At 39.3% G+C, this 25054-nt stretch overlaps 1 protein-coding gene across 5 annotated transcripts in view; it reads left to right on the top strand.

The window, feature by feature from the left end:
* Window positions 1-25054, top strand: part of FHIP1A (FHF complex subunit HOOK interacting protein 1A) — a 131795-nt gene that overhangs the window by 37870 nt on the left and 68871 nt on the right. For 4 of the 5 annotated variants that reach the window (XR_009757907.1, XM_061584647.1, XM_061584649.1 and 1 more), the window contains 3 exons: window positions 2172-2332; window positions 13966-14161; window positions 15373-15999. Coding sequence is in view for 4 of the 5 variants with exons in the window: in XM_061584647.1 (XP_061440631.1) it covers window positions 14057-14161; window positions 15373-15999 (732 nt within the window). In the remaining variant the exon portion in view is untranslated. The remainder of the gene's footprint in view (window positions 1-2171; window positions 2333-13965; window positions 14162-15372; window positions 16000-25054) is intronic. The other variant, XM_061584648.1, reaches the window with a different exon arrangement.

Below are 25054 nucleotides of genomic sequence, written 5' to 3'. Positions count from 1 at the left end.
TGAATAACAGCTGCTATCACAACTGCAATAATAAAATAACTTAATGGCTAGGTAACACGTTGCTCAGAAATGATAGTTATCAATAAATAATAGAAATTTTGGGTAATAGCTATCCCTTGTATCTTAACACCATAATCCCAAGCAGGTTTATCGAAAGTAACTTTCACAGTTCAATGGAGCTTACTCTCAAGTAATTGTGCAAAGGATTGTAGCCTTAATCTTATTTAATGCCTTATTTCCTTTACGTCTCAACTTTCTTGCAAAGAGCTCAGTGTGGAATATGTAGTCCTGCACCTCTCAAATATATCCTCAGAATAGCCCTATGAGGTAGTTTAGGCTGAGAAGGTGACTAGCCCAGAAGTCACCCAGTGATTTTCATGGCTGAATGAGGGTTTGAATGCAGGTCTCCCAGGCCCTAGCCCAGTACTCTTATCACTACACCACGCTGGCTTTTGTAGTGTACTACAATACCTCTATAAATCCAATATAAATTACCCACTATACTTCTCTTCCTTGGTCTTTTAAAACCTATTGAAATCAATGGTAAGGTAAATTCTGTTGTATGCTTTCTATTTCCTCCTAAAGGTCAAGAAAGAGAAATGTAGCCAAGACTCTTCCAATAATTTGATGACATAGGTCAGCAGTGATACATGGGGGGGGGAATGGCAGTGGCACAGAGATAGCAAGGTTGGGGGTACTTTGGTGGAATGCAGCACAAGCTTGTGTATATAATAGACTGTACACTCATTTTCATGAGGCTGAGAGGCAGTGACTGAACATTTAAAATTCATGAGTTTAGTTCCCAGAAAAATGTTTTGAAAGATAATATCCTTTTTCTACTTTTTTTGATTCTGGGTCGGAACCTGTATGTCTCCAAGATATATTTGCTACATATTTAATAATAATAATGTGTACTGATTCAATTGAATAAATATGTTAAATAATATTAGCCTCTTTATATGAATGGCAGCTGAGATCTCTGCATTCAAAAAAGTGGAACAGATTTCTCAGATGAACCTCAAACTATTAAGTCTGACTGCAATCTTACTACACCAAATCCCTTTTTGTAGTCCACCTTTCTCAGGATATAGACTTCCCAACTCATTTTGACAGCTGTAGGGCTTTTGTTATATCATTTAAGTACCTGTGCTTTCATTTGGAGTGGGGGAAATGTTTCTAGCCTTCATTGTTGCTGAGAAAAGTTTAAAAAATGTGATTAGGAACAGGAAAATGAAAGCATGTAAAGCTAAAGAAGAACAACAAAGTACTCATAATGCCAAAATACAATTTAAATAACATCCCAGAAGAATTTAAAGATCAAATAAAGAACAGGTTTGAGGCTTTAAACTTAGTTGACAGAGAACCAGAAGAACTATGGAATAAAGTCAGAGACGTTATCAGGGAAGAATGCAAAAAGACAATACCTCTAGTCAAAAAGAGAGAAAGACCTCAATGGATGACTGAAGAAACTCTTCAAATGGTTAAAGAGAGAAGGAAAGCAAAAGTAAAAGGAGATAGAAATATGGTCAGAACCCTAAATGCAACTATACAGTGACTAGTACGTAGGGACAAAGAACTATTACAATAATTACTATATAGAAATAGAAGAGGACAACAAAAAGGGTAGAACAGATGCTTTTGGAGGTCGCTGATTCATAGGGTCACCGTAAGTCGTAATCGACTTGAAGGCACATAACAACAACGACTTTCAGTGAATTCTGTTGCAGCAAATGCAACAAACACAGCTACCCTTCTGGAAATTGCAGAGGGAGGGTTTAATCCACATTCTAATTAGTTTCAAGATAACGGAATCTGGTGTAGGGAGGGATACCTGTTTTTGTTCTTGCTCTGAATAAGTGAAAACAATACTCTGCTCCTCTGTGATAAAGTTGAAATCATTTGTTAAAATGATGTCACATAATGGAACACTTGCTGAAAAGAAAACATTTTCTCTCATTGTTTCCCTTCCCACCTTGACACTATTCAAATCTCTCCTTGTTAAGTTACCTGCCTCTTTCCTGCTCCAAATATTTCTGGCTGCACTTAGCTATTATGAGAATCTATTATAGTATAATAGAACACCATCTCCCTGAATAGATGAGCCATCTACTTTCAGAACCTCTGTCTTGTCAGAACTGAGCTAGTTTATTGGTTCTCATCCACCTCGTTAGTGATTCCAGGCACTGACTGGTTCAGCACTTCCATCACTTCACTTCCATACCTGAATCTGATAAAGATGAATAGAACTGGGTATCATTAGCATGATGATGGCACCTTCCTCCAAATCCAAGGATGACCTCCTCTAGCAGTTTCATAGATGTCAAAAAAACATGTGAGTAATTTCTTTACATTTTGATTGTATTAAAATGAGGAGTAATTTTATTACTTTTGAGCTGTAATTGTAATGTTTCCAGTGTTACTTTTGAGGGTTATTGTGGGGGTGGGGAGCAGGGGAAGCATTCTGCTCCTCTGATTTGTGGATGAAAATCACATGCTTATGTGCAGCGTAGCTCTTCCCTTGTCCTCTGTGGGTGTTTAGGAGGTGACAAGGGAGGAGGTGGAGAGTGAGACAGGTGGGATGGAGAAAACAATTGTTAAAAAAATGGATGGTGATGGAGAAAAATAGAGGGGAGGGAGAAAGGAGCTGGAGGTCAAGGAGACAGCAGCAGAATGGACATGAAGAACTGTGGAAGTGAGAGATGACAATGCGTGTGTGTATACTGTGCTTGCACTTGGTGCGAGGGAGTAGCCCTCCTTGGCCACTTTGCTGCATTTGCAGTGGGTTTTTTGCACCCCAGGGGAAAATGTCTGCTTTGTGGCAGGGCAGGGTCCAGGAGTGGTTGTGTGAGAGACACTATGCTTGCTGGCTGAGAGAGTGTGTGTGGGAGTTTGCATGTGGTTTGGCATGCAAAGCTCTGAGCGGTGGCTTCTGCTCCCCTCCTCTCCTCCCCTCCTCTCCTCTCCTCTCTTACCAGAGGAGAGATAAGAGACCACCACTGCTAGCTAGGTGCTGCCACTCACTAACCACCCAGAAGTAGCAGGGCTGCTGAGAGAGCAAGCTGCAGAGCCAAAAGCCTCCTCACAGCTGCTGCTTTGGGGTGATGAGAGGCAGGCAGAAGTTGCAGCAGCAAGTAGTCAGGGTCCTCACGAGCTGCTGCTTCCAGTTTTGTTTCCTGCCCTTCCTTTCTTCCTAAAAACTAGGATGCATCTTTGTCATATGAGGAAGATATTCCCAGGAAATAGTTTTGTGCAAATTTAAAACATCTCCCTCTACATGCAAATGCAAAGAGTTGCAAACGCATTTGTCCAGGCTCTTGTTAAAAATAATTGTATTGTTAATTGTCAGTACAATATATACATGTCTACTCAGAAGTAAATCTCTTTATGTTTAATGGGGCTTACTCCCAGGTAAATCAAATTTGGTACAGGATTGCACTAATTATGCCAGAAAAGGCTTGGTTGAAGCCTTAAAGCTGTACTTATTTTTGGGGGGGGGGGGGGGAGAGAAGGAAAATATATATGACATTTTATAATACAAAGATGCATCACTGGTTAAGGCAAGGAAAATTTAATGCCGATAATACAAAGACTAACCTGCAATCCAATACATGTCTGCTCAGAAATAAGTTCCATTGGGTTTAATGGGACTTACTCCCAGGTAAGTGTGTATTGGAGTACACACTTACCTGGGAGTAAGTCCTATTGAACCCAATGGAGCTTACTTCTGAGTAGACATGGAATGGATTGCAGCCATCTCCTTTTGCAGCCATTTCAATTCTGCCTTCTGTATCTTCACAACAGCCATGTGAGAGAGGTTAGGCTGAGACTTAGGGATTGGACCAAGGCAGTAAATAAGCAAAAATAATGATGAATAAAAATTTAAAATGTGAAAATGCTCAGAGTATTTTTGTTGCTGTTTGTCAAGGCTTTGTGTGTGTTTTTTATGTCTACTGTTGTATCACTTTTTTGGCTGAGAATGCTTTATTTTATACAGTTACAGATGATCTTTTTTTTAAAAAAAATGGCCAAAATTCTGTTATTTTTTTTAAACTTGAGCTCTTTGTATGGTTTAGGGTTGGTATTGCAGGAGATCAGGGCTGTTGCACATTTAACAGCTGTGGGGCAGGTAGAAATTAAATGGGGCAAGCCTTTTCTACTGTGGAAATACAATTATGGGGAAAGCTTCACCTGACATTCTCTCTGTCAGATATCTTATTACTTGTGTGTGCCCCCCTCTCCAGATTTACTTTTGATTTGTGAATGCCATGACTATTGCCATTTCCTCCCCCCATTTATCTTTGCAAACAGCCCTGTGAGGTAGCTTAGGCTGAGATAATATATGTACATAAGCAGCAGTTAGTAGTTGTAGTTGGTACAGCATTAATAAAGTATAGCCCCTGAAATGTATTCTTGTAGAGTCCAGTCCTATATATGTCTACTGCAAATTAAGCCTCATTGACTTAAATGGATACCCATACAGGACTGCAGATTAATTTTTATCTGAATGTAAGAGACATACTTTTCTGGACATGTTTGAAGCAGATGGGTAGGTGGGAAGGGAATTGTGTTAATCTAATTGGTCATCAACATAGTGCCCTCCAGTCATTGGACTACAACTCCCATCATTCTCATACAACATAACCAATTATCAGTGAAGATGGAAATTGTAGTCCTACAACACCTGGACGGCACCATGTTAGCTATCCCTGGTCTATAAGGCCCCACAAGTAACTTTTGTTGTTTGTTGCAATACATATAAGAACATAAGAAGAGCCTGCTGGATCCAGCCAGTGGCCCATCTAGTCCAGCATCCTGTTCTCACAGCTGCCAGATGCCCTAAAGGGAAGCCCACAAGCAGGACCTGAGTGCATGAGCAGCACTCTCCTCACTTGTTTTCCCAGCAGCTGATATTCAGAAGCATGCTGTTTCTGACAGTGGAAGTAGAACATAGCTGTCATGGCTAGGTGCCACTGATAGCTTTATCCTCCATGAATTTGTCTAATCCTCTTTTAAAGCTATCCAAATTGGTGCCCATCTCTGCTTCTTGTGGTAGCAATTTCCATAGTTTAAATATATGCTGTGCACAGGGCCGGTGCCAGGCATGCCAGGGCCCTTGGGCATCAGACTGCCCTGGGCTCCAGCACACTCATCACGCACACTCCACCTACCTACCTTTCCCTTGGCGAATGCTGCCCGCGCTATGTGCGCATGCCTGCCATCAACCAAGATTGCAGCCGAGGCTTCCCTAAGGGGCTGATGCCTCCACTGCCATCTTGGTTGATGCCACACGTATGTGCTACATGTGTGCATGCCTGCCATGGCGGCAGGGGCTTCAGCCCCTTAGGGAAACCTCGGCCGCCATCTTGGTTGATGGCAGGCTTGTGCTCGCAGTGCAACCATCATTTACATCAAGGGAGAGGTAGGTGGGGTATGCAGGTGGGCTTTGTGGGCCTACGTGGCAGTAGGGGGTGCCTGGGAGCTCCCTCTCATAATCCGCAGCGGGGTCAGGAGCTGACACTGATGCAGATCGCTTAAGGGAGAGCTACCCACCCACCTAAAGGAGGGGCCATTCAGGGGCCCCTTGGGACCCAGAGGCCCTTGGCCAGGGCCTGACCTGGCTGCCCTCTGGCACCGGCTCTGACTGTGCAAGACTACATTTTTAATTGCAGTTTATTCTGATGGATTACTTTTGATAAGTGCATTTTCTGTTTACCTATGTTATGTCTCTTAAGTTCTACGTCTGACAGTTCAATTGTGCATACATGTCTACCCAATGAGTTCAGTAGGACTTACTCCCAGATAAGTATGTACAGGATTAATGTACTTCTAAGTTATACTGTTCACACAAAAAATTACAAAGGCAACAAATAAAGAACTAAGTTTGCATTTTTCTTTGATGATAGGAGATTGCCATATTGATCAAAATGTGTTTTAGCTGAAAGGAGTGCTGTGGTGTTTTTTGCAGTACAACACAAGCATGCCTTCAAGTGCCTCAATGGAATGCCTGTTCAGTACTGGTGACAGTGTAATGACTGTAAAAAGACATTCCTTGTCTGACGTGCTCTTTGAGCAAAGAGGAGACATAGCAGAAACGTATTGTAAAAGCAGCATTTGAAGTGCAGAATTTGATTTTGAGTGAAAAAATATGTGTGTGTTGGAGCTTGGAAAAGTTACTTTTTTTGAACTAAAACTCCCATCAGCCCCAGCCAGCATGACCACTGGATAGGGCTGATGGGAGTTGTAGTTCAAAAAAGTAACTTTTCCAAGCTCTGGTTGGGATATCACTATTGCGGGGGTGGGGGTGGATGTGATATTCTGTTATGTCTTTCTGTTAACCTTATGGATAAAAAATATATTCTACTACCCTCTGTGTGTGCGTGTTTATTTTTAATGTTGTTTGAGGCTACTTAGGTGTGCAGCAACCAAGGCCAGTACCTTGTAGGCACTCTAGTTTTTTAAAAAATTAACTTAAGTGTAACTGTAGTGATTACTTTTGAGTAACAGTGAAGTAATGAATTCCTTTCAGAACAATGGTAATGGTAATTTATTCCTTTTTAGGGCAGTTTAACAGTAATTGTAATTTATTACTTTTTCAAAGTAATCTTCCAAGCTCTGACAGGGTCCAAGGAGGGTTTCTTTGGAAGTGTCTTCACAACTGCCTCCTTCAAGGTGGCTGGGATCATGGAGGCATTAATCACTATCTGGACCTAGCTGGTTAGTTCCTCCTCTGCTTGCTGCTGTCATCCAAGAAGGGCAAGGATGGGCAGGCAAGCTATTTTAGCAGTTAGCAGATATTTACATGAATCTCAGGCTTTCTTTCTTTCTTTCTTTCGGATATAATACATAATTATTTTCAGTCTACTCTCAAGAAATAGATTTGAGTTAAACATTGTGAAGTACTTGCTAAGTACTTGTCTAGGGAAAATGTGGAATAGTTTTCGTACCTTGTTTGATTCAGTGATGGCTTGATGAAAAAATTTAACAGTGATATTAGAGAGTCATATGGAATTAGTTACAGTACAATTTTATTTTTTGACCAAATAGTGATTGGGTAGTTTTGCTGTAAAAGATTATTTCTTGTGGTTATTAGGATGATGAGACAGTTCATATTTACTTCCAACAGTTGCAAAGGCCTTTTAGTTTGTTCTTTATAATATCAAGCACACTTCTTAAATCATCATAATTTGTCTTAATTGCTGTGCTTGTCAAGCAGCACATTAAGATGGACCACTTCCAAGGTAGTTTACCAAGAAGTAGGTGTGGAACAGGATTCCTAAGATGTAGCATTTGGATAGCAAAACACATTCCTTACCCATTTTTATTAATTCCTGAACATGAAGACTGCTATCAACTATGTGCGAAAGAGCAACTTGAAAGTGTAAATGCTTAAATAAAACAAAAACATTGTCCATCTTCTTGTTAATTCTAACAACCTAACTCAGTGTATGGCAGCATCTTAGATTAAAGAATTTATTGTGGTGTGTGTGTGTGTGTGTGGTCAGTTTTAAAACAAGCCATCTTCAAACCATGAGTTATGGTTTATTTAACAATATTTTTTCATAAACTATGTTCTTTGGATTGTATGACATGACAAGCCAGGATTTTGTGGAACTAAACACTGGCAAAGTATTTCATCTGGCTGCATGGTAGAAGGAGGAGCTCACAAACCCAGGATTGTTACAGCTAGTATGAAATCATGGTTTAACATTAAGTGAGAATGTGGCCAGGGTGGTAGTGTGCTGTCAATTGATATTTTGATTACATATAAAAACTTCTTTCTGTTTTTATAATGTTTTTTTCCATTGGTACAAACTATGATGCGTCCATCCTGAGTTCTCTAACATGCTGTAATTTCATACAGTTTGCTCTTATCAGAGCTTGGAAGATTACTTTTAAAAAGTAATAAATTACAGTTACATGGCCCAAAAAAGTAGTAATTACCGTTACAATTACAACTGCTTTGAAAGTAACTGATTACTTTTCCTCCAAAGTAATCACTACAATTACATTTCAGTTACTTAAAAAAATGCCTACAAGGTGCTGGCCTTGGCTGCTGCACATCTAAGTAGCCTAAAATAACATTAAAAATAAACAAACACATACAGAGGCAGTAGAATAATTATTTTTATTCATAAGATAGCAATGGTGGTCTCTCCACTGTTAAGGGTGGTGGGGAGGGAGGCTGAGGCCACTACTCAGATCTTTGCACATCAAACCAAGTGCAACCCTCCCCCCCCACTCAGCCAGCAAGCATAATCTCTCTCACTTAACCACATCCTGGACCCTGCCCTGCCACCAACTAAGGGACACTCACTCAAGCAAACATTTTCCCGAGATGCAAAAAGGTTAAAATACTGCAAATGCAGCACAGTAACTAGAGAGGGTGGTGGAGGCCACTTTGCGTGCCAAAACATGTTGTCATCTTTCACCTCCACAGTTCTTTATCTCCATTCTGCTGTTGCCTCCTTCTCCTTTATCCATGTTCTTGACCTCTGGACCATTTCCCCCTCCACTCCATTCTTCACCACCACTATCCGTTTTTTAAAATAATTGTTTCCTCCACTCCACCCCATCTCACTCTCTGCCTCCTCCCTCGTTGCCTCCTGTCATGGCCCCGTCAGAGGACTCCTCAGATGAGGACGACTCGGGAGTAACAGCAGCAGACCCAGGAGCAGCAGGAGACACGGAGGAGCCTCCTGAGAATCCAGCTCCTTCTGCCCCTCAGCTGCAGAGCACCCCAGGGACAGCAGAGGTCCTGCAGCCAGACACAGACAGTGAACAGGATACTCCCCCCTCACCTGCAGAACGTAGACAGCAGAAGGTCAGGCAGAAGAGAGGCAGGCCTGTCTCCTTAAGGCCCAAACGCTGAGTGGACTTCCGGGAAGGGTGACTTCGCTTGTGCCTGCTTTTGAGACGGGCTCCCGCCTCAAAAGAAGCTTATTCAGATATAAATCAGTCAGAACATTTTTTTTTTTGACTGATGAAATTTCTCCCGGGCAGGGAGAAACGTAGAGATCAACCTCAAAAGCCTGTTTTTGTTGGGAGGACTGGATTTCATTGATTTATGAGAAAAGGTCCAGCCAGCAATGCCGGACGGACTTCCGAACAAGCTCTATCTGTTTAATGCGATACATTTATCTTTTCTTCAAAGAGAAAACGGACTAACAGGCAAGCACCCTTCTTTCTATTATTTTTTTTACTTGGTTTAAATTGTTGCAGCAAAAAGAGATTTGTCAAATGAATCAGCTTTAAAGAACTTCTGGGTGAGCTATAACTCTTCTCTGTTATTCACGAAATTAACAGCTTATCTCTGTTTCTATTGCAAAAAGCTGTCCTGGAAGTGCATTCTAAAGATATAAACAGAAGAGGGATTTGTATTCCGAGGAACATTATATTGTCTGGGACTATTCTCTTTTTGGTCTATTTTATTTTGACGAATCTGCTTCTTCACGACGCCACTAACTGTTTTGATGCTGGGAACTAAATTTGTTTTGTATTCTTGAACATAGAGAGATAAGGCAGGCTGCTCTGTTTATACTGTGATGTCATCAAGCCTGGAATATTAACCCAATTGTTGCTGAAATAAGAAGTGGTTCTTCTTTATTTTTGTTTCGTTTTGTTTTCGTGGTTTTAAAAATGGCAATCAAGAAAGTGGCTGAGAATCTGGAAGTAATTATGTTTCAGAAAATAATGGATGAGATTGAGATAACGAAACAAACCCTGCGACAGGGCAGTAAGGAGCTGAAAATTGAACTGAGCAAAATGACGCAGGAGCTTAAAGAAATAAGATCCTGTGAGAGAGGAGAATGAGATCAGAGATGAGAAAAGAAAAAATAAAGGGAAGATACAAGCCCTGGAGATTGGAACAAATGTGGAATTGGAAAAAGATCTGGAGTTTATGGATATTAGAAATAAAATCTACTGTTTGGAATTTAACGTTATCTCTGAAGAAATTAATGAAGATATTAGAGATAAAGTTATCAATGGCTTGGATAATTTTCTGGACTGGAATGACGTGATGGAGCTTGATATAGAGAAAATCTATGGAATTAACTGCAGCCATGTGACAATGGAAAAACTCTCAAGAGATGAGCCAGTGTATTTTGTAAAAAAGAACAGAGATATGACTTTACAACAATATTTCAGCAACTTATTCAGAATTGATGGCAAGAAAATATTTGGGAGAGAGGAAATTCCCATCAGACTCTTATTATATGACTATGGCTACGACAGCAAGATTATTATGGAATACTGATAATGGAAGATTGGACACTGAAATTACTGGACTTAACAGGACTATTGAAGATGGAAGATGGAATTAATAGGGATAATGGAATAATGGCTATTGAAATTATTGGACCTAACAGATTTTGATGAGATGGATTAATCGATATGTTTATTTGGACTATGGTTATGACAATAAGATTATTATTATTATTAACGAGATGGATTAATCGACATGTTTATTAGGAGAAAAATTCATAGATATATTTCTTAAAGAATTGAAACCTCTCTTTGACTTTTTGTGGAAAGAATAAAGTAATGTTTATGAGATTTGATGATTAATTAAGATAACTACTGGAGGAAAGTGATTTTATAATATAATTTAAGAGACAGGATTGTTATATATTGTAGACCTATAACTGATTTGATCTGTGACAAATGGGAAGTCAACATTTTATTTTATTTTTGTTTAATCATTTTTGTTTTGTTTTTTGTCTTTGAATGTTTTATGATTTTGTTTTGTATGTTTTATGAAAATTTGAATAAAAATTATTGTAAAAAAAAAAGGCCCAAACGCTGAGGGCTCACACCTGCTGTCCATCCTGCTCTTTATAAGGCACACCTTGGCTGCAGCTTGTTGCTGACTGCAACGTCAGGCGTGGCTTTGTGTAGACCTAGTTTCCCTGCAGCATCTCTTTGACTGACCTCCTTGGCAATTGATCCCGGACCTCCACTGACCTCGCTTCTGGACTTCTGACTCGGCAAGTACGCTTCGGATAGGCCTGGCAGATTTACAACCTGACTGCTGGCTAAGGACTTTCCTTCCCTGCCAAAGACCCAGGAATTTCCAGCCCCCCCTGACACTGCTGCTGCAGTGTAGAGCTGACACCACCTACCCACCCACAGAGCATGAGGGAAGAGTGACGCTGTACAGAAGCCCAGTTTGAGGCACATGATTTTCATCCACAAATCAGAGGAGCAGAAGACTTTCCCCTGCTCCCCCCCCCAAGTAATGCCCAAAAGTAATTCTGGAAATGTTACAATTACTCCACAAAAGTAGTAAAATTACTCCTAGTCCTATTACAATCAAAATGTAAAGGAATTACCCACTCGTTACTCAAAAAAGTGATGAATTACAAGTAATTTGTTACTTGTAACTAGTTACTTCCAAGCTCTGGCTCTTATTAACAAAAAGTCAAGTGTTTTTGAATGAATAGCTGTTTGTGTCAGAAAGTCTTTTCAAAAAGCCCTCAACCTTGCAGATATATTCAGCTTTTGTTGTTAGTATTGCCTAGTTACCAAGGACAATTCAAGAAAAGGCATAATGTATTTTTCCATGTACACCAAATTAATCTTTTATTTTTATTATTTTATCCAATTAGTAACTCCTACAGAGGTCTCAAAAGCTAGCTACATCCACAATTCACTTTATTGTTCACCTAAGAGGGAATGATAACCTTTCCTATAACATACACCCAATTATAGGACTTCCCAGGAGGATCCCTCCGCCTGTGCAGCCTCTGAGACGGCTCCCGTCTTGGATGAAACTTTTTCAGTTTTAAATCCAGTCAGAAGGGTCTTTTTTGACTGGGGATAATTTCTTCCGGATAAGGAAGAAACGTGAGATTTCCCACACAGCTTTGTTGTGATTGTTGGAGACTGGAATTCGTCAGAATTGTCTGTGAAAGAAGGTCTTCCAGCAGCTTGGACGGAGCGAGGATTTCTAGCTAGCTCAGCTGAAAAAGTGACCCGGTTTTTTTTTTTTTAGAAAAACGGTTTAACAGGCAAGCATTCTCCTGTCTACGCTTATCACTTTCTTATCTACACAGCTAAAGAGATTTGTCAAAGAATCAGCAATTAAGAAAACCTGGGTGAGCCAAAACTTTCCTTCTTTTTTACTCACGGAACTAAGGGGGAAGAAAATAAAAATAGCCTATCTTTTTTTATTGCAAAAAGCTGACATGGAAAATAGCGTTATAAAGATTACAACAGATGAAGGTTTTCTTTTTGACTTATAAGACTTTGGTGTAATATATGTCTGGGACTATTTTTTCTGATCTACTTTTTTTTTTTTTGACGAATCTGCTCATCTTTTCTGCTACTAGTTTTTTGGACTCTGTGAACTAAAGCTGTTTTTGCACTTCTGGGCATATAAGAGATAAGGGCTGTCTAGAGTGTGACGCCAGTTGGTTTGAAAGATTAACTCCTTTGTAACTGGATAAAGAAATAAACTGCTCTTTGCTTGGGACATTGAAAATTGAAGGAGTTTTGTTCCTTTGGCTTTAAGAATGACAATTAAGAAGATCATGGATGTACAAGAAGGGACTTTATCTTTAGACATGTTTCAGAAAATAATGAATGGGATTAAGTCAATAAAACAAGAACTGAGAAATAATAGTCAAGCGTGGAGAATTGAATTTGACGAAATGAGACAGGAGCTGAAAGAAATTCAGGATTCTATGAGAAAGGAGAATAAAGAGGGATCTGGAAAACCAAAAAAGGATGAAAGAGAAATTAAAGGCAAGGTTCAAACCATGGAGATTGGATTAAATATGGATATGGAAAAAGATTTGGATTTCCTGGCTGTGATGGATTCTGGAGACAAATATTACGGTTTGGAACTCAGCGCTGTCACTGAAGGAATTGAAGAGATTGGAGATAAAGATATTATCGGTTCAAAAAAATTCCTGGACTGGAAAGATTTGATGGAACTTGAAATGGAGAAAGCTAACAGAATTAATCCCTGTTTTGTGTCAATGGAAAAATCTTCAAGAGATGTGCTAATGTATCATATAAAAAAGAGGAACAGAGATGCGGCTTTGCAACAATACTTCAGTGATATGTTCGGAACTGATGGCAAGAAAATATCTGTGAAAAAAGAAATTCCTATCAGACTCTTATTATATGACTATGACAGCAAGATTATTGGGCGCGTAAAGATGGAAGATGGAAGATGGAACCAATACGGATAATGGAAGAAGAGCGATTTGAAATTACTGGACTTAGTAGACTTGATGAGTTGGATTAATTGACAAGTTTATCTAGAAAAAAAAATTGATGGACATATATCTCAAGGATTGGAAACTTCTCTTTGACTTTTTGTGGAAGAATAAAATGATATGATGTTAATGAGATTTGTACCCAATTAAGATAACCGCTGGAGGAAGGTGATTTTATAATCTATAAGATACAGGCTTGTTATATATTATAGACTTATAGCTGAACTACGACAAATCGGAAGTCAATTTTTTAATATTTTTTTTCTTTTTATTGTATTAGTTATGGATTTGTGTTTTTTCTTTTTGTATTGTTTTGGTTTTGAAAATTTGAATAAAAATTAATTGAAAAAAAATAACATACACCCAATTATAGTGTGATGCAAAGAGAGCACAGAATCAAGCAAGGAGCACTGTGTCAGAGATAGAGATTAATCTATTACAGCAATTAAGGACTTAAGAGACCTATCTACCTAGCCCAGTATCCTGTTTCCCTCAGAGGCCAACCAGATGTCTATGGGAAGTCCACTAGCAGGAATCAAGTGCAATAGGGCTCTCCTCCTATTATTCCCCAGTGAAATATACCATTATAAAGAAGATGCAGACTTGTGTTGCAACAGTTCCAGGACCATGGTTATGATGTCACATTGTTCCCAGTACATTTTTTAAAATTCATGTTTTATGTTACTATTAAATCCCAAATGTTTGTTTTTTTTCTAAATTAATTATTTTGATTTCTTTACAGATGAAAGATACTATCTAGGCGTGACACTTGTAATGCAGTGGCTGCAAAGGAAATTGAATATGGCCTAGTAGAATCGAACTTTGGAGAGTTTATGATGTCCACAGATGCGAGTAGTAGGAAAAACCATCAGGCTGTGAGCCTAGAAGGAGTTGACCCAGAAACCTGCATGATAGTATTTAAAACCCACTGGGCACAGGTAATGCAGCTCAGGGAAGCTTTTCTTCTTCTTATGGTTGTCAGATTGGTTGCACCAACAGGAATCCATTTCAAAATACAGACAACAAGAAGAAGAAGACTGGGAGTTGATTTGTATTGCCAAATACAAGCTACTTCCATACTATGGTCTGTTGCCTGACACTCGTGTGTTTTATGTTTTCTCCTGGAAAGTTGTAGAATCCTGCTTCCCATTATTAAGTGAACAGGACATAGTGTTTATAATAAAGGAACATTGCTTTGTTTGATGGATGGGCTAGAGACAGAACTAAATTCGATGAAATCTAGATCTAGATTCAATGAAAAGAACTAAAACTTGGCATATAATTTAAAATTGTTATGTTTTGACGCTCCACTGGAGTTTAAAGAAATGGGTGGAACATATTGGCATTAACTGCAATCCTGCACGTGGTTAGCTGCTTAAATCCCATCAAAGAAGGCTTTATGAAAAAGTGCAGCAATAATATATTAAGAAGATGCCTTTTACAGCATCAGGCAATGATCCCTTTTAATCCAGTATTGTCCATATCGACCAGCACATATCTCCAGGCAAGTGGTCTTTTCTCTGCCTCTGTCACCTCCGATCCTTCTAATGTAATGCAAGGGATTGACCTACTACCATTGTAGGATATTTATGTAAGCAAATGATGGCACTGAATCCTGACTTCCTATTCAGCACTCCCAGAAGTTGAATTAGTGAGATATTGTCATGATGGTTTGATATTTGTGACGTGGTTGGCCAGCACCTACCACACTTCTTGTCTTTAACCTTGTTACTTATAAGGATTGTGATCAACGGTAGCTTGCTAAGTCATGATATGAGGAAGTCACAAGAACCTTCAAGCTCAAAGAGTGGGATATTAAATGAATACATTTTGAACAAACTCTTTGGATAGATAATGTATGAGGTGTGTTAATGCACATTTGTAAGCAAATTTCTCTCGTTAATTTATAACTTGTTTGCTACTTGATTAAATTATTAATCCCTTGCAATCCATTCTGAAGTCCATTCTTTTAAAAGTACTTCACTCTATGAAGCTATTTGTTAAGCAGATATTTTTACACTGGGAGCTTAAAACATATACTTCATCTAGCAACTTCAAAGACTGAGTTGAGTAAGAAATAGGATTGAGTTAAAAGATTATTGTAAAATATCTGCGCTCAGATGATTAGAAATTGTTTACATTTCTCTAGGTTGTGAAAATCTTAGAGAAGCATGACCCTTTGAAAAATATTCAGGCAAGGTACGGGGCCATTCCTACAGATGAAGCCAGCACTGTGCAGAATTACGTAGAACACATGCTCTTCCTGTTGATTGAAGAACAAGCAAAAGATGCTGCAATGGGACCTATCCTGGAGTTTGTTGTTACAGAGAATATCATGGAGAAACTCTTCCTTTGGAGTCTCAGACGGGAATTCACGGATGAGATGAAAACTGAACAACTGAAGATGTATGAAATGATCATCACTCAGTCCCACCAGCCCCTACTGCATCACAAGCCCATCTTGAAGCCTTTGATGATGTTGCTGAGTTCTTGCTCAGGAACTACTACACCAGCAGTGGAAGCACAGCTGGTGGTTCTTCTCAACCAGCTGTGCTCAATCCTAGCCAAAGATCCATCAATTTTAGAACTCTTTTTCCATACCAGTGAGGACCAAGGAGCTGCAAATTTCCTAATTTTTTCTCTCTTGATTCCTTTCATCCATCGAGAAGGGACCGTTGGCCAGCAGGCCCGTGATGCACTACTCTTTATAATGTCACTTTCTGCAGAAAACAATGTGGTTACTAATCATATAGTAGAAAATACTTATTTCTGTCCGGTAAGTTGCTTCTTCTGACTCCATCCTCCAAAGGAAAACTTTGATTCATTCCCCACCCCCCAACTTGAAGTTTTCCCCAGCAACCTTATTAAACAAAGCAGAACTGGGTTTACTTGGTGCATTCTGATTTTATTATGATTATGTAGAAATGGTGGCATCAGGGATGTATATATATATATGTTTTAGTGTAAATTATGCAAAGTGTTGCTATACTTCACATATTCACAGAAACAGAAGCAAAATAAAATAAAATAATTTACCATAGGAAGTTTTACTATAATTGCAAAGTAAATCAAAGATATTTAAAGTGAATATCAGAACTATATCAACTGACTTAATATTGTTGCTTCCTACCCTGCTAAAATGAGACCAGCACAGCACATGTCTTGTTTCTATTATTTGGGCTGATTGCAATATTGCCACCACTCACCATATGCTCAGAGGCACATATTACCAAATTCTTCCAAGCTACACAGGAAGTGGATTGGACTGTGAAAGACCAGCCCAAATTGTGTTGCATTTTTACACATTTGTAGGGCAGTACAATATCTCAGAGAGGAGGTCAGGTCTCCTGCTCTCCTGGTGCATTCACTGTAGCTGCTCAATTTTCCTGCTTTTAAATGAAAGGATAGAAGAGTGATATAAATATCTGTTGGCTATAGGTAAGTGCTTAAACTACAAGGGTTTTTTTTGCCTATTAGTGAATATATATATATTAATGATCCAGTTTCAGGATGCCTACTCCACACTGTAATTGTGAAGTGTGTTCAGTTCATTTTAACACTAACTATTTATTTATTTATTTAAAATATTTCTATGCCACCCTTCTACCCTATAATAGGGCATTCAGGGCGGCTTACAATAAAATCGAGCCTGTGCATAATAAAATTGTACACAATAAAAATAACAAAAACATTAAAATAAATAATAATAATATACATAAAATGTAATTAAAATACATAAAATAATATATATACATACACACACACATACATGCATATATACATATATAGGGAGTGGTACTGAAGGGACTACTGAGCTAAAAATTAACATAGAAGGCATAAAATCAGTGTCAGGCTCTACCTTCAGTCTTTGGTATTCCAAAGCTTGGGGGCCACAGCTGAAAAGACTCTCTCCTGCGTGCCTATCAGTCTAACATCTTTCACTCCAGGCACGCAAAGGAGACCCGAGGCAGATGATCTTAAATCCCAGGCAGGTACATATGGGTGTAAGTGGTCCCTCAGGTACATTGGTCCAAGGCCATTTAGGGCTTTAAAGGTCAGAACGAGTACTTTGAATTGGGCCTGGAAACAAATTGTGACCCAGTGGAGTCAATAAAGCGCAGGGGTAATATGCTACCTGTGCCGTGCTCCAGTTAACCTACTGGCTGCTGCAATTTGAACCAACTGTAATTTCCGAACCATTTTCAAAGGCAGCCCCACATAGAGTGTGTTACAGTAATCAAGCCTCGATGTCACCAATGCATGTGTCACTGTGGCCAAGTCAACTTCCAGGAAAGGACACAGCAGGTAGACCAGTTTGAGTTGGCCAAAAGCACTCCTGGCTACTGCAGCCACCTGATATTCAAGCAGCAGGGCAGAATCCAGGAGGACTCCCAAACTGCAGACCTTTTCCTTCAAGGGGAGTGCAACCCCATCCAGAATAGGTTGCAACCCTATCCCTGGCACAGTTTTCCCCTTGACCAGCAACACTTCTTTCTTGTCTGCATAAGTTTCAGTTTGTTAGCCCACATCCAGCCCTTCACAGCTTCCAGGAACCGGTTTAGGATGAGCACTCCCTCCCTACAATCAGGTGGTAGGGAGAGATAGAGTTGATTGTCGTCAGCATATTGACGACATTGTACTCCAAATCTCCTGATGACCTCTCCCAGGGGTTTCGTATAAACGTTAAAGAGCATGGAAGACAGAATTAAACTCTGCAGTACCCCATAGGCCAATGGCCAGGGGGACGAGCAGTAGTCTCCCAGCACCACATTCTGGGTCCTGTCTGTCAGGTACCTCCCAATCCCATCTCAGCTAGACGGCCCAGAAAGTTACCATGGTTGATCATATCGAAGGCCGCTTAGAGGTCCAGCAGCACCAACAGGTTTGCACTCCCCCTGTCTGATGCCCGGCGTAGGTCATCAAGCAGGGTGACCAAGGCAGTCTCTGTCCCATGACCGGGCCTGAAGCCCAATTGAAAAAGGTCTAGATAGTCCAATTCATCCAGGAAAACCTGGAGCTGATCAGCCACTACCCTCTCAATCATCTTGCCCAAAAAGGGGAGATTAGAGACTGGGCAGAAGTTGTTAAGATCTGCAGAGTCTAACAACAAAAGAAGGCTTTTTAAACAAAGGTCTTATTATCACAGCCTATTTCAACAATGTTGGCATAGAACCTTCTGATAGGGAGGTGTTAATTAAATATGCCAACCAGTCAACCGCTCCCACTCTGGCAGATTTGATTAACCAGTATGGGCAAGGGGCAAGGGAACAAGTAATGGCCCTCGATTCTCCCAGAATCCTGTCCACATCCTCAGGCTTTACAAGCTGAAAATTATCCATAGAAAAATGACCAGAGGAAGCCTTGGGGACATCTGGCACAACTGTAGTTAATGAGGAGTTCAAGTCAGTCCGAATATGAGGTGTTAGGGACAGGGTACCTGACAGGGGAGATAGATTCCCTGCAGACAATTGCAACCCCACCTCCCCGTCCCCTGGATCTAGGCTGCTAGAGTGCCACAAAACCTGGTGGGCAGAGCTGGGAAATTCCTACTCCACTCTGATCATTTAGCTAGGTTTCAGTAATACAAGCAAGGTCAGTGCATTCTTCCAGGATTAAATCCTGAATTTGAGTGGTTTTATTAGTCACTGACCTTGCATTCATCAGCAGAACAGTAAGATCCAAGGAGTTCCCAGCATAGCTACCAGTGTCCCAAGGGTTGGAAGGGGGACCAGAAGGGATGCAAGCACGAAGGAGCACAAACTAATCCTTGCCTTGAACAATGTCTTCTTTTTCAAAAGAAAAAATGTAAACTCTTAAAAAATTGTAAGTCTGCATTGAATCATGATAATTGTTATACTATAATTTGCTTTCTCAACAGAAAACTAATTGAGGGGCAAAATGAATGAATTATGGACTACATACATGCTATTTAATGTGGATAATATTGTATTATATTTAGGTGACCATTTGGGACTAATTATCTTAATAGTATTATAATATGCCATTTAAAGATCAGACAAGTTTTTTAAAATAAAACATTAGCATTTTTTAGCTGTTAAACCTGAAAACGGAGTTGAAATTTAGAAAATCTCACCTTTTCAGTTATGCTTCTGGTTTATTGATTAAATTTTCTTTTTAAGCAAATTCAACTATTTCCCCCATCTTACAATAAGAATATGATTCAATGGATTACTTAATCTTATTGAACTCGCAGGGCCAAGTACCTGTTATTTCCCCTCTGCTTCTCTACCTACCCCTACCCATCACAATGACACACATGCCAAATTGCATAAGTTTCCATGAGATAATGCATAATGATTTCTAGAAGTAAACAGTCTGCTTTCTTTTAATTTTTTAAAGTCAGAAACTAGCAATGTTTCTCAAACAATGCTAGCTTCACATTTGCCTCTTCACTGCCACCACTACTGCTACTCTTCTCTGCCTACATTCAGTTCCTGCTATCTTTAGACCTACTGCCTCATTATTCATTTATTTATTTTATCATGTGGCTTCACAGAAAAATACTATCTTCCAAAGTGGTTTATGTAAATTTGGAAAAAATGAGCTAGAAAAGAGATCAGTTTGATAATGCGGAAATGAAGTGGTGAACTGAAGATGATCCAATGATATCCAGGGTGATTTTCCTTTGTGGTTGATCTTACTTTGTTAAGAGTTGTGTAACTGCTTGATGTTCCTTGTTCCAGAATGTCATTGGGTTGGATCCAGACAAAGTTAATTGAAATTAGTTCCCCTTGAAATCAGCAGGGCAAATTGGTAATAACTTGATTTGGTTTCTATTTCAACTGATTTAGTCTGGATTCAAACCTTTCCCCTAACTTTTTTTGCAGTCCCAGAGCAACTGGCACGTGAGTCTAAAAATACTTTTCTTTTCTCTCTGCCTCCCTGGTCTACAAATAAATGAAATTCCATAGGCTCAAAATATGTTGTATAGTTAAGTAAAGTTTTGTTTAATTTCAGTGTTGATGTAGTAGTGGCCCCAGTCCTTTTGGGCATAATTTTAAAGATCCTTCTAGAGGAGTGTGTGTGTGGAGAGTGTGGAACAGGATGTAATAGTTGTGTAACATATGAAACTTCTTATCCTGTTTCTATTTTTTTAAAAAAATCAAGATTACTGTTGAACTCTGAGTACTGAGTAATCAGTCTCTATCTCAGAGATTTTCTTGTTGGCTTAATTTAAATAGATACATCTAAAGAGTACTCATATTTAAAAACAACCCCCAAGGTAGATATCCTTATTAGATCCATGCTGTAACTTCCATAATTACATTTGCCAATTAATTTTTAGAAAGACGTTTTACTCTGAAGATTAAAGACAACTGTATTAACCTTCGAACAGTAGGGGGCCATCATTGACAAAACACATTCCTAATTACAATGATTGTCTTAGTGTGTAAAAGGTAGCTAGCCCAAGTCTATAATAAAATATCAAAGTCCATCCTGTGTGTTGCTCACTTTTTAAAGACCCATAATGTGTGGGCCTTGTGAGTTTGAGCTTTGTAGTTTTCAGAGTTCTGTACTGCCTTTGTGAAAATGCAGAATGATGCTTCAGGGGCCTAGTTGGCATCCAAAGTTCACTCTGTAAAAAAATGCAGAATGATTAAAGGGTTTCTTATACTGTCATTTCCTCATGGAGCAATAAAACATCTCAATTCTGATTCAGTTAGAACAAAACAAGACATGATATTGTACTGAATATCAAAATCCCTACCCTATAATTAAAATAATGCTAGCTATGCTAAAGAAACAAACATTCAACTTTAGGACATTCCTGAATGTGTGCCCTTGTTCTAGCCTCAAGTAGTTGAAAAAGCAGGTTACCCTCCTAACACTACAGACTTCTTAGCAATCCCCAATATTGCTATGTTATGATTTTTGTAATTTTATTTAAGGTACACATTGCAGTTAAGAGTTTCAAGACTTTATCCACAAAAATTAGGTAGATGATAAAGTCAATAACATATTTTAATTAAAACTGACTTATCTAACCTAGCTAGGGTTGCCAGGTCAGAAGCATCCCGACATCATGGGGCGGGTCCAAGTGATGTCATTAAGCATGATACATAAGCATCAACCACAGTTGCTTGGTGCATACAATTCATACAAAAACATTTATCTGATTGGAAATTACGATAGAAATCTTAGCTAAAAGATTTTGTTTCCTGGGTAGGAAACATTTAATCTATCCTACTTGCTTTCAGCAAGAAGGGTTTAAGTGCCCTCAGGCCAGGCCAGTCACCAGGAGGCCATTGTAGCAAGAAAGGAGCCTAGTGTTGTGGAGATGTTAGATGGCAGCACTCGAGTAAAGATGGATGCCCCCAAAGAGCTGCAATTCTAAACACACTAAGGGACTAAGCCCCATAGAACTCAATAGGACTTACTTCTCAATAGATATGGTTCGGATTGTGTTGTTGGTAAAGCTTGATTAGGGATCCTCTGCAAATATATCCATATCCAAGTAGGGTTGGCAACCCCCTGCCTAGAATGCCAGGCCCCTACCTTTTAACATCCAAATGTCTTTACAGATTTGACCCTTCACTTCAGAAAGAGGTCTGAGTAATGAGTAAGAAGATTCACTACCCTTTTCTGTCTCCCCTGTGCGCTGCTATAAACTCACTTCATGAGCCAACCCAATTCCAGTGAATATAATTGACAGAGAGAAAGCACACATGGTTTGGTCTACTTTCATAGGCAGCAACTTAGGAACAACAACAATTGCAGCCACGCTGCCCAGTATGTGAATTCTCTTTTATTTATTTATTTATTTATTTATTAAACTTGTATACTGCCCCATAGCCGAAGAAACAAACAACAAGGTTCAAGAAGGTTGAGCGGAGCGCATGGAACCACTGTTGTTGCTTCTATGGATGAAAGGGAGTGAGGATAAAGGTAAATGACATGCAAACAGAAAAACAAAAACAAAAGACAGTGATGATTTTTTAAATGCAATACCATACCAACCACAACAAAATTTCTACAAGTAAGGCAGAAAACTAAGAATCCCACAACCAGTCAGGATTCCTAACCAAAAATATGAAAAATGAAGAAATATTTGTATAAGCATGACTATCAAATATGTTTATTATTTACACAACCTGTAAAGATATTTATAGTGCAGTCCTACATTTATTAATTCAGAAGCAGGTCCCAATGTATTCGGTGGGGCTTACTCAAACAGGGACAGAACTGCAATCTCAAGTGATAAGCAACTTCATTCATGCAACCCAAAATTCAGAATCATGCCATTTTAAGCTGTTTTGCAACAGTTTAAGCTGTTTTGCAAATTGTTTTTATGGTTATTGGATTTTAAAGGGATTTATTTCTTATTGTGAACTGCCTTGGTTTCCAGACTGCAACCCTACCTCACGGGGTTGTTGGAAAGATTCCCATATACACACACGAACTTGAGATGTAAAAATACATGCATTCCATATAATAGTTTATTGTCAAAACCAGTTGATCATTGCAGAACATTTTAAAAAAAGAAAATCGCTGTTAGTTTCCTACATAATAAAAACAGTGATACCTAAGTAAGCCCTGCCTAATTGCTTTAAAAATAGGATTGGAGGGGGAGAGAAAGATACAACACAAACACAATTCTTTCCTATGTTCACTCAAAAGTCCCATCAATTTACAGCACAATCCTAACCATGTCTACTCAAAAGGAAGTCCTCTTGAATTCAGTAGGGTTTACTCCGGGTATGTTTACTCTGGAAAAGCAAGTATTGGATGAAAGCTTCATATTGGGAAGTTTGCAAAACACTGCCCTCTTCAAAATTTAAACCTGTCTGACTCCTACACACAAGAGAGGAAAAGACGGAAAGCTTACTTATTCTATCTGTGAGATGTTCAGAAAAGCAGGAGAAATCATGTTTTCTGAGCCTTAGGCCAGTCACTGCCTCTCAGCCTCAGAGGGAGGCAATGGTAAACCCCCTCTGAATACCACTTACCATGAAAACCCTGTTCATAAGGTCGCCATAAATTGGAATAGATTTGAAGGCAGACAATTCAATTTGACTCTATTGTTTTTTGGCTCTATAATTCCTTGTCAATCACAACCCTGACTTTTTATTAGCTAAAAGCCTGCAAGGGCAGGGATTAGAGCAGAGCTTAGAGTAACTAAGAACTTGTGGGGGTGGCAGCTAACGTTTTGGTGTATATCTCTGCAACCATACCACCTAGAAACTTAATTTTTTTTTAATGAAAGCTGAACGTCCGGAGATTAAGGTGAGTCACCTGGAGACCTGGAGGGGACCCCAAAAAACCTGAGTCTCCAGCTGACAAATTGAGATCTGGTAACTCTAAAACTAACATGTAGTGTGTATGCTGTCTAAGGACTGATCCCCACATAATGTTATTTCTATGGCAGGCTAACATGCCCCAATATTTTTATTTATTTCCTCATACTTGTATTCCACCCCTTCTCCTAATGGCAGCACAGAATGGCTAACAATATAATATCTATATGTCCTGATTATGATGCTCCTTGCTTCATGGAGTTTCTATTTGAGAAATGACTGCTTCCAGGGATAGCTAGCAATTATGAGGATCAATGTAGCAAGCTGGACTAGATTTTGCAAATGTATGGAGAATTAGCCATTGGAAATGGCCTTTCACAGGGACAAGGTAATATGTAGGCTTGCCATAGACCTGTGACTTAATTTTGTTGGGTCTGTAGTTTCACATGGTCTTCCCCAGTTTAGTGCCCTGTAATTATTTTGGATTGATACTCTCACCAGCCCAGCCAACATGGTTAATGATAAGGAATACAGGCACCAAGTTTGTGATATTGTCTTCACAGCAGAAAACTAGCTCACAGTAGACAAATCTGATGTCTAGACGTGTGCTAAACTGGGCTTTGGATTTTGGAACAGTTCATAGTACTGACACATAGTGTTAGAGGGCATTTCCCCAGTTAAAAAGGATATTGGGTAGAAGGGCTGGGAAAGTCCTCCACCTAATTGTCTGGAGAGCCGCTGGTAGAGTTATACAGTACTGGGCTAGGGGGACCACTGGTCTGACTGTATCAAGCTCCTTCATATGAGCAGGATCTGGACTTGTATTTCATAAAACAGCATCTCTCCACTAAACAGCAAGCCATTTGCAATATGACGAGGCATCTGTTCTTTCCAGAGGGGAAAAAAACCTGCTGGGCACATGGAAGCTCTTGAGAATGTCCACGGTACTGTGGATTGTAACCATAGTGTTACACTACCTCAAACCTCTAAGAGATGAGCCCTACAGAGTTGATATAGCTCAGGAAACAGAGGATCAGGGAGTGAAAGGTCCAAATTGCTACACAGGCATTTCGGGTGTTACCCTATCTTTTGAAGCACTTTTCCAACTGAAACTACATGAGAAGCAGGGAGGAGTGTATCATACCTTGAGAAGAATTCTCTTCCTCCTGCATTCTTCTGTTGCTCCTCCTTCCTTTGAAATAGCTTAGAGATGATTGAGGGGGGAGAAAATATCACATGTTTGACAAATGATTGTGGCCACATTAGCTGCATTAGCTATCTTGCAGAATGAAATTGTTGGTGTATTTATTGTTTTGTCTATATGACTAAAGTACACCAACCATACAGGAATATTGTTGTAGTTAATATTCCTGAAGTGTTACCCTGACAGACTATAACTTTTTTTCCTCCCACAATTCTGTTAATTGTAGCTTAAGTGATAGAATAAGTAGTGAGTAACAAACAGCAAATGCAGGGTAACACACTTTGGCAGCCTTTTTTGTTTGTCAGTCAAAAAATTGATGTTTCATATTTATGTCTTTTGGAATATCAGACTTACCATTTAAATACTCGAAA

The sequence above is a fragment of the Rhineura floridana genome, chromosome 9 (assembly GCF_030035675.1).
Source record: "Rhineura floridana isolate rRhiFlo1 chromosome 9, rRhiFlo1.hap2, whole genome shotgun sequence".
Taxonomy (NCBI): Eukaryota; Metazoa; Chordata; class Lepidosauria; order Squamata; family Rhineuridae; genus Rhineura; species Rhineura floridana.
The sequence above is the reverse complement of the archived record's forward strand: the minus strand, read 5'-3'. Positions and strand labels throughout refer to the sequence as shown.